This window comes from Elephantulus edwardii, unplaced genomic scaffold (assembly GCF_000299155.1).
Source record: "Elephantulus edwardii isolate Elephantulus edwardi_28Jun2011 unplaced genomic scaffold, EleEdw1.0 scaffold00207, whole genome shotgun sequence".
NCBI classification, from domain to species: domain Eukaryota; kingdom Metazoa; phylum Chordata; class Mammalia; order Macroscelidea; family Macroscelididae; genus Elephantulus; species Elephantulus edwardii.
This window is the reverse complement of record NW_006399957.1, coordinates 4,639,273-4,649,421: the sequence shown is the minus strand read 5'-3', so window position 1 is coordinate 4,649,421 and position 10,149 is coordinate 4,639,273. Positions and strand designations below refer to the sequence as shown.

At 51.9% G+C, this 10,149-nt stretch overlaps 1 protein-coding gene across 1 annotated transcript in view; it reads left to right on the top strand.

Moving 5' to 3' along the window:
- Nucleotides 1-6,488: 6,488 nt before the first annotated feature.
- The window catches only part of TIMM21 (translocase of inner mitochondrial membrane 21 homolog (yeast)), a 5,874-nt gene continuing 2,213 nt past the window's right edge, over nt 6,489-10,149 (top strand). Inside the window, exons 1-3 of the mRNA XM_006897237.1 lie at nt 6,489-6,783; nt 9,537-9,599; nt 9,699-9,796. Coding sequence (XP_006897299.1) covers nt 6,489-6,783; nt 9,537-9,599; nt 9,699-9,796 — 456 coding nt within the window. The remainder of the gene's footprint in view (nt 6,784-9,536; nt 9,600-9,698; nt 9,797-10,149) is intronic.

Here is a 10,149-nt window from a genome sequence, read left to right as displayed (position 1 = left end):
GCTGGAAGAACAGGGAAATGATGAGGGGAGAGAGGGGGAGCTGGCCTCTCCTCCCCACGGAGCCCTTCCCTGCTTCCTCATGGAGACACTCACTACACCTTCTCCTCAAGTCACTGGGAAAGGCCCCGCAGCAGAGCGAGTACCACCCCACAACCACACTCGCTCTAGGAAACCCACAGGACTTCACTGCTGCCCTTGGCAAAGTGTGCACCATCATTAGTAAACTCAATGGGGAAAATAAAACACAGGGTGCCTTCCTAGCTGTTAGGAAGGAAAACAGAATCCAATCCCCTTCCAAAAATCCTAAAACCCATCAGCGATTGGGAACACCAAGTTATTTCCTACCTCTCTTACCCCTCCTTCCAGCGGTCCTCCCCACCTCCTCCCCGCCTCAGCCGTCCTCCATGTGCCCCCACTTTGCAGGCTTCCCCTGGGGCTTCCCAGAGTTCCAAAGCCCCACAAGGTTTCCTGACATGGTTTTTTCCATTTTATCTTCATGCCTAAATAAATACAACATTAAGATGAATTCTCAATATCCTGTCTTCATCTATGACCTTAGAACTCTACAGAGCAGCCCCAGGTCTACAGGTTCTGGGAAAGCAGGGCCAGAGCCAGGAGGCCAGGGGCAAGTGTTCATGAACCTGAACCAGGGGGTCGAGAGGGAGCCGTGGGGGTGAGTGTTCACAGGCCTGAACCAGGGGGTCGAGAGGGAGCCGTGGACGATGCCATCCAGGCTTGGGGCCCCAGGAAAAGACTGTGATACATTTCAATGTCTTGTCCATGCTCTCAACGTGTAATTTTTTTACTTAATTGTGATGGCTGTGACAATGGGAGGACAGGCTGGCAGCACAGGGCAACGTTCAGACCCACTGTTCACAGGCTGGTTATGAGGCACAGTCCGCTCAACAGCACCTACTTACAAGAACAGCAATTTGAAATCATGACAATCAGGCTATCACACTTGTCACAGGAAAATAACCAGCTCTAAAATTCTGATTACACTAAAAAAGAAGAGATTCTCTGAGTAAGAGTGGCTCATGCGAGTGCTATCTGCCGGGGCCAGCACCTCAGGGTGGATGCTATTAGGCGGGTCCAGTCACTCCGCACTCATGGTAACCTCCCATCCAGCAGCAGGATTCCCAGTCCAGTCCTGTGCCTTCTTCACAGTCAGGGTTGAAGCACCTTATCAAGCAAAGTCCTTCCCCCAGAACTGGTAACATGCTCAGAGCATGTGAGGCCAAGCCACCCCCCCCCTGCTTCAGAGGGGCACCCGAGCTGTGCTTATTTCAAGACAGATGCATTCACCCTTCTATTGCCCAGAGCACAGTCAATACAGTTCAACATGACCCACATGTAATGACTCTTTCTTAATCATTTGAAAACCACCACAAACTGAGTGAACTCAAACTCGCCACGTTGGCCCCGAGGCCTGAAGGCCTGGCCCTGCCTCTCCATCCACCACGCCTCACCTCTGAGCAGGCCACCTTCTGTTCCTGCAGCTCCTCACATGCCCCTTCCTCCCTCTGCCCCTCTGTGCACTGGATCGCCCCTTCCTGGAAGGTCCTCCCCACAGTCTTTCATCTTCACCTTCAGTTCTCGTTAGTGACACCTCCTCCTCAGCAAAGCCCTTTCCTACATCTGAAGCATGGGACCCTCGGTTCCACTTCCCACTTTGTAATTAGGAGGTTTTCTTTCTAAGCCTACATCCCTCCTTCAACCAAAAGCCTCAAGAGAACACGGACCACACACGAGTGCCCTTAGACCAAGACTGGTCGTGGCACTCGCAGGCCCCCAAACATCTGATGAATGAGTTAGCTGGATGAAGAATAGTCCTCTGTGCCTCCTATCAGGTCACTGCGGACAGATTGTGTCCCAAGAGTACTGTATTTCAAGTTTAGATTGATGGTCTTAATTAAACCTCTCTTTTCTAGGCTTCTAAGTTCTTTTCAAAACACATTACAAGTATGTATGCTGTTGTATGACATGGAATTAAAAGCCCCAAACATGAAACTGTACGGCCTGCAGTGCAGACAAGCGCACCTCAGAGCCATATGTTACATTCCAGACCAGCTCAAGAAAGACGGCTTTGCAACAAAGGGGGTTATGCAGAGGTTTTGGTTCCTAGAGCATTAACTTTGACTCTCTTGAGCTGGAACCAAGTCGTAGCTGAACCTCCAGTGGTTTCTCAGAAAACCTTTCATGAGAAAAGAGCGGCCACCATCCTCCCACACAACAAGCAGGTAGAGTCCTCCGACTAGACCATCGGGAGGGAGCCGCACTGCTAACACCAAGGTGAGCAGATAGATTGGACCAGCTGCTCCAAGGCAGATGGGAAGTTTCCTCCATCAATCTGGAGCCTCGAAAACCTGCTGGAAGGTCAACTATGGCGTGGGTCCGACAGAGAGAGAGAGACAGAGACAGACAGAGAGACAGAGAGATACAGAGAGAGCAAGAGCATGCAAAGATTACATTTACGGCACACTATTAAGTGTGCGTTGTGAAGAAGTTGGGATACAAGCTTCCCACATTTATAAAATGAAAACAGTGCAGTGGCTGCAAAGCAGAGTGATGCAAGGAACGATGAAGGAGCCCCAGCTGGGGACTGGGGCGCGCGGCGTTCCCCTCTGCAAAAGATCCAGCCACAATCACCAACTCACAGGACCTCACACGAGGCTGGCACACAGCAGCTGGGGCTTCATAAACATTACCCACAACCTCTGAGTCAACCCCTCCTCCCAGCAACCCCACAGAGCGCAGCTGAACTGCACCACAGCTTCGCAAGGCTGTGGGTTCACGGGCACTGAGGACTCTGCCTCTCACAGAGAGGTGGTTCCACCTGCCAGCCTCCAGATTAGCAGCTGAGTGCTTCAGTACTGCACTACTGGGGCCCCTTAGATGCCCCTACACTGCAGACCATTTCAATCATTAAAAACAAAGCACAGGTTCCACTGGTTTGGCACCAAGGGTCCTAGTGCAGACTCTCACTGCAGTAAACGGGCTCCTCAAACATCGAGCTAAGAAATTCGGAGAGTCCTTGAGCGCTAATATCTCCCCTTCTCAGGAGTCCTTACCGACTGGGAAGAGAAGATGTTTGGGGAAAGCGTTAATAAAGGGAAACTCAAATTCAGTTGTCAGTTTGGGGAGTTTCATTCCAGAGAACTAGTTTGAAAATGACGGTGGTGACAGGAGATGACTCACATCAAATCCTCCTGTCATTTGCTCTTCCTACACTAGTCTATTCCGAGAACTCCCAGAATAGCACCCCAGACACACAGCACCCTAACTCCCCCCTTGGAGACCACCTTCCCAGAGCCCCAGGTGAGGCCAGCCATGAGCACTCACTTGTCCAAGGACACAGCTCTCCAACAGCACTCCCGACGCCTGGCCCCGGGTGGCAGCAGGTCCTTGGTGGGCCTGGAACCCGAACCCCTTCTGAAAACAAACAGACAGACTCCAATGCTGTCATTCCTAAGTGACAATGATCTGTCTGTTCCCCCCTGAAGAATGTTTAGAGGTCCATAAACATCTGAGATCACACATCGTAAAACTTCACTTCTGTGTAAGAAAAAGGGGGGAAATGAGAGGGGGAGGGACAAAAGGAAGTGAAGAGGAAAAGAAAGGGGAAGGAAGGAAATTTAAAAAAGGAAGAAGAGGGGTTGGAAGGAGGAGGAACTGAAGAAAGGGAGGGAAGAGGGAATGGGAGTAGAAAGGAGAAGGAAGAGAGGAAAGCAGAGTAAGAAAGGGGCAGGAAGAAAACAGCAGAGCTGGAAAAAGAGGGAGAGATGAAGAGTGGCAGGAAGGAGGCAGGAGAGAAAGCGAACGAAGGAAGAGACTGGAAGGAGGACGTCATGAAATCTGTAGAGCAAGAGCTGGCACTGACTGCAGTGATGGGCTTGGATTGCTCTGGGGTTCACCCTGGAAGGGTCCTCTTGAAGAGATCCACTTCCTCGGAGGACAGGCACCTCAGTCGTTACAGTTGCCCCCCAACCCGGATGAGCAATGGAGAGAGGATGTATCACTTGGCCTAGTTCAATAACACAACAGGAATCTGGCTCAGACGGATCCTTTTGCATCGTTATTGTAACTCAAGTGTGTGATCCACGGCAATTCTGGCAGTCAGGACTGCCAGTCTTCAGGGAACTGATCAGCTCAACTCCCAATCCCACCTACCCATCACAGCCTTGGTAACCTCAAGGCGCAGCCCTGTCCGACAGGGTCCCTATGAGCTGGAATTCACGCCACAGCAGCAGGTCATATTACTGACCATTCGGATTATATGACATTTTTTCCCAAAGCCATGTGACTTTTACATGCCAGGACTCCATGGGACTGCCTGGTTTATCTAGCAAACCTGTGGTCTACAGATCAGAATGGTCCTGTAGCTGTGAGACAAGCAAAAACATAGTAACCTCCAGGAATGAGGATTGAGGAGGGAAACACAGAAAGGTAAAGTGAGTATAGGACAAAAGATTTAAGATCCAGGAGTCTGAGATGTTACATAACCTACATTTTCAAAGAAAAAAGATCTTGTTCCATGCTCTGCAGCACGCTATACTGTAAAAATTTGGGAGACAAGCGAATGAGAAAACAAAATGGGAAATGACCTTCTCCATTTTACACAAGGAGTGCTGGTCACCCCTCCACAGATAAAGAGTCTCTGCTGAGGGACCACTGCAGTTCTGCAGGACTTGTGCCTCCTGGGTCACTTCACTTCTTGAGCAAACAGGCCACTGCCCTGAGCTGTGCTGGGCTGCAGCCCTCTCCCACTTCGTCCCTGGGGTCTTTCACTGTCAACTTCAACAGAGTCATAGCTAATTCTCCAGTGGACTTTTGCAGACTATAAATCACGAGGGATGTGACTTCCCTTCTTTCTCCCCCTGAACGGCTGGTGAAGTTGAACCTCTAGAGAAGTGCGTCCCTTGGGGACTGTTGGTGACTTGCAACCAGAGCCCCCACTCCTCAACCAGCACAGGGGTCAGCAGGGGGCCTTTCCTGGCTAGAACAGCTCAAGCCTCTCGGGGAAGATAGCGCACAGCAGGCCTGGGGCGGGAGTTCATCTTGCGATCAACAACATGAACTTGGACTTAAGATCCAAGCTTAACGGTGCTGCGATCCTGGGGACCAGACCTGGTCACAAGAACCTACGGGGTCCCTCGTCTGATGTCAACGGGAAGATTCCACTCCTCGAGTTGCAAACTCCGAAACCGAGGAGCTTCGGACTCCGCAAGCGCGAACACTAGATCTGAGCTGCGTGACGCAGGCGCACGTGGTGCGGGGACTGGAGGGGACCCCGTGCGCTCCAGGCGCACGAGCTCCCGAGGAGGGAACAGCAGCGCAGTCCCACAAGGCTGGTGACTGTGAGTACAGGAGACATCGGGGCACCCTGGCGAGCTGCGTCATGACGGGGTACCCCAAGTTGCCCACATGGGGAACTTCCTCGCCTTAAAGCGTCACGGGGACCCTATGGATAAGGCGCGAGAACCCCAGGCGCCCACCCGCCGCAGCCCGACCGTCACCTGAGCCCCACGGCGCCCACAGGTGGCCTAGGACAGGGGCCACGCGTGAGCTGCCACGGGCGCCAGCCGCGTCCGGTCGCCATGGAGACCGCACTGCCCGCGCGCCTGCGCAGAGCCGAAGTCCCCGCGGCTCCGGAGCCGCCGCGAGGCTGCCTCCGGTCGCCTAGGAGACCACGCTGCGTATGCAGCCTGAGAAGGAGGGGGCGGTGCAATCTCAACTGCGTCTGGTCGTCATGGAGACCACGTCCCGAAATGCACCCCGCGGGGCATTCTAGAAACTTCCTGGCTGGCTTCTCTCGCATGCCTTCGAGAGGCCCTGAAGCCCCGGGGCCCCTGACAGCGTGGCGCGACGCCGTGCACATCCCACTGAGAGTACACGGAGTGCACATCAGGCAGCAGCGCGCTGGAAAGCTGTGCAGGTGGGGACTTGGTGACCCTCCGCTAATCCCTAGACTGGCACTCGAAATCGCTAACTTAATTGTTAAGACTCGAGAGTTGCTTAGAGCACACGACACGCCGTAAAACCCTCGCAGCGGCGGCACACGACACGCCGTAAACCCACGCAGCCAAACTGCCGCTTCCAGTGCGCAAGCCCAGTGGCCCGCGTGGGAGGCCCGGCAGCGCCGGAAGAGCAGCCGCCGTGCATTGTGGGAGATGTAGTCTTTTGTGCGTCCCGCAGTGGCCACTGGACGGAAAGCTCGAGGCCTGGAACTACTGTCCCCAGAATGCCACACGTCTCCCAGGCGTTTAAGCGCAGGCATGGCGAGTAGAGCGGGGATGTCAGAGTAGAAGGAAGCCGGAGTAGAGTGCTCTGCTCAAGCACAAAGAGGGCCAGAGGGCGGGAAGGGTCTCTGGCTTCGCTGGGAGTTTGCTCCTGGGGAATCTGCCTGCGTGGGCGCCCCGGTGGTGCTTGGCCCGGCCGCTCGGCGCGTTGTCCTTAGCCGCGACCCAAGGGCAGCCTCTCCCGTGACCATGGTGGGTGCCCTGCTGCGGGCGGTGCTGCGCCCGGAGAAGCTGCACAGGGTCGCAGGGGCACGGATCGTGGGGCCCTTGGTGCTTCACAAGGCTGGCTTGATGCTGGAGCCCTGCTGGAGACGGGGGCTGCCGCGGCAGAGGAGCCCCGTGCCCGGAGGCGTCTTTGGGGTCACCCCCAGAACCATCTGGACGCAGGGCCGGGGTCCCCACAACGCCAAGGAAGAGAGCGGGAAGCAAGTGTCTGTGCACGGTAGCCCGAGAGGGGAGCCTGCAGTGTCCACGTCGCAGAAAGGTAAAGGAGCCCAGCATCCATCCGCAAGCATAGCAGAAGCCATCAGCACCTGTTAACACAGTTTGCTGCCTGAAGTGTGAGATTCACGAGAACTGACCGCTCAGCACAAGCTAGACTCACACGGTGTTCTTGGCAAATTGAACCCAGATGGGCCTTGAAGTGCATAATTTCTTTGTGTTACGGTAGGCTATTATCCCAACTTGTGTGTGTATTAGTTTCAGTGCGACAAAAACTGCGTAAAGTGTAACAGTTGTTTCATGCCATGTAGTTGATATGGAGATTTTCTTAATGTTACTTTATCGCATTTGGGTCTTTTTCCATGGGTATCCGTCCTGTATATCTCACTTCCCCAGAATGAAACAACTGCAAATCAAGCGTGGATTTCGGTCTGTTTTCCAAGTGCGCAGCTCACACAGAGACATCTTGTGTGCCTCTTTGTTCCTCGTGTCAAGGGGATGATTTCCCAAAGAGGTCCAGAGGCCTCTTCGAGTAAGAACTAGAAAGTTCTGACTCGGAAATACAAGAAAGACACCAATTTCAAATGAGAGCAAGAGAAAAACAGGTTTATTAGACGTTCATAACAGACTATGAACAGGTCAGGACATACTGATCAGTCTTCATCTTACAAAAGGGTTTATATATCCTTTGGAGAGTGGGGTTTAAACAGCTGATTAGTGCACTCCTTCTCATGGATGTATGGTGACTTTTGACCACCTCCTTTGTTTCCTTTATCTTTTCCTTGAGGCTGTTCTTTTGCCACATTGCTTTAGAGTCTGTTTTATTGTCATATAGCAAGCCTTCCTTGAGTGTTGGTTTCTATTGTTATATTGCTACAGTCTTTGTCAAAACCAGTTCTGATTGATCTCCTTTGTCAGCGAGTCCTTTGCCATTCCCTGTCATCCACACAGGCACTAGTGCCAGTGGTGTGTCAATCCTGCACACACTTCATGTCATCGGGGAAAACCCGCCAGACACAACATGAATCAAAGAATGAAGGGTATTTTGTTGTTGAGAAACATCAAATTGATCCCCGCTCTGATACCTTGTCGATCTGCCCCATAAGGTTTCCCAGGCCACAGTGGTGGAGTCTATATTTCCTTAGACTGTTAACCAAAAGGATAAATTTGAGCAATTCAAAACTCCCAGCAATTCAGAGGGAAAAGATGGGTAGTCTCCTCCAGTTAAGATTTGTTGTTGTTGTCGTCGTCGTTGTTATGTGCCGTCGAGTTGGTTGTGACTCATAGCGACCCTATGTACAACAACCCTAAACCCTGCTCTATCCTGTGCCGGTTGCACTGCCTCTGACACTCCGATCCCGATTACCCCAGTCACTGAATCAATCCACCTCATAGAGGGTCTTCCACTCCTGCACTGTCCTTCCACCCTCCCAAGCATGATGTCCTTCTCCAAGGACCTGTCCCTCCTTACAACATGTCCAAAGTATGTCAGATGAAGCCCCAGAATCCTTGCCTCCAAGGAGCAGCCTGGTTTAACCCTCTCCGGGATGAATCTGTTTGTTTTCCTAGCAGTCCATGCTACATTCAATGCTCTTCTCCAGCACCACAGCTCAAAGACATCAGTTCTCCTTCTCCCTAGTCATTGTCCAGCTCTCTGATGTATAACAAGTGTTTGCAATGACCATAGCTTGTTATCAGACGCACCTTAGTCTCCAGAGTGACACTATTGCTTTTCAGTACCCTGGAGAGGTCCCTAACAGCAGACTTTCCCATGGCAGTATGTTTTTTTTTTATTTCCTGGCTACTGTTGCCAAGAGTGTTGACCATGGAGCCAAGCTGACTCAAGTTGTTAACAATCTCAATCTCTTCACTATCCATCCTGATGCTGCCAATTGGGCCAGATTTACATCCTTGAAAACTTGATTATGTTGCTTTGTGTCATTGAGTACTGCTCATAATTACCCTGTGAAGAACAGAGTGGGCCGTGTTCTGGGCTGTGCCACCCTCACCATCTCTGACACAGACACGTTGCTGCAGTCACTGTGTTACTCCATCTCAATGAGGGTTTTCTCCATCTCTTTGTCATCCTTGCCTCCAGAGAGCACTCTGGCCATACTTTCTCCACTAAATACCTGTTTGTTCTTTTCTCCAACACCACAACTCAAAGGCATCAATTCTTCTGTCATCCTTATTCATTGTCCAGGTCTCAGGTGCATAGCAAACGACTGGAAAGATCATGGCCTGAACCAGGTGCATCTCAGTCTTTAAACTAACATCATTGTTCCTTAGGACGTTAGAGAGATTCCTGACAGCAGACCTTCCCAATGCAGGAACTTTTTATTTCCTGCCTCATGGCTAGCACCAAGATTGTGAATCCAAGTCAAGTAAAATCTTGACAGTTTCAATCTTTATTTATCATAATATTGCCTATTGGCCTGATGGTTAGATTTTTTTTTTTATGTTGAGATGTTGAAGGCTGTAGTCTTTGATCCTCTGCTACATAATCCTCAAAAGCAAATCTGACTCCTGCAAGCACTGGTCACATGGTCACAGTGTACCCACCCTTCCCATGGAAAAAGGTGTAACCGCAGTGTTGAGCAAATGACAAATACAGACCCAGAGCTGTGCCCCAGGATTCTTCCTGTCCTTCCAGAACATGTCTTTGGGTGGTGGGGTTCATGGGGAGGTTCACTGCAGCCCCCCCACGGCTCCTGTAGCACCCGTCTGCCTGCTGGAAGCATGCGAGCCCACATAGCACCTGCACGGAGCACTGACTCTCTCGTTTCCTCTTCACAGTGAAGGACGCCGGCAGAGACTTCACCTACTTGATCGTCGTGGTCTTTGGGATTGGCATTACAGGTCAGGAGAAACAGCGAGTACTGTGACCTCATGTCTGCCGCTTCCTGTTCTGTCTTCCTCGTGCTCTGACGCATCCATCAGCTTCCCTTGTGTTTTCAGGTGCCCTCTTGTACGTGGTTTTTAAAGAGCTGTTCTCTTCGTCAAGCCCTAATAAGATCTACGGGAAGGCCTTAGAGAAGTGCAGAGCACACCCTGAGGTCAGTTCTCTGGCTCCAGCTGTGGGGGCTCCCCCAGCGCAAGGTAGAGAAAAGGGGGACAGGATGGAGGGACGGCCTGGTGCTAGCAAATGCCACATGCTCGTCCATCCATCGTGGTCTGCATCCCCGGGGCGTTGCTCTGCGCTCCAGGGCCTTTGATAAAGGGCACCCAGACATCTGGACACGGTTGGTTCTGTCCTAACTGCAGGACGGGGTCCTGATGCTGTTTGGTTGTGACTTTTAAGTGCTTGGAACAGAAAGTCTTAAGATTCATACCCTGTTTCCAGGCATGATCCTAATGGCCACTGTTGACTCTGGAAGATGCTGGATGTCCATGTCCTCGAGTCCCCACA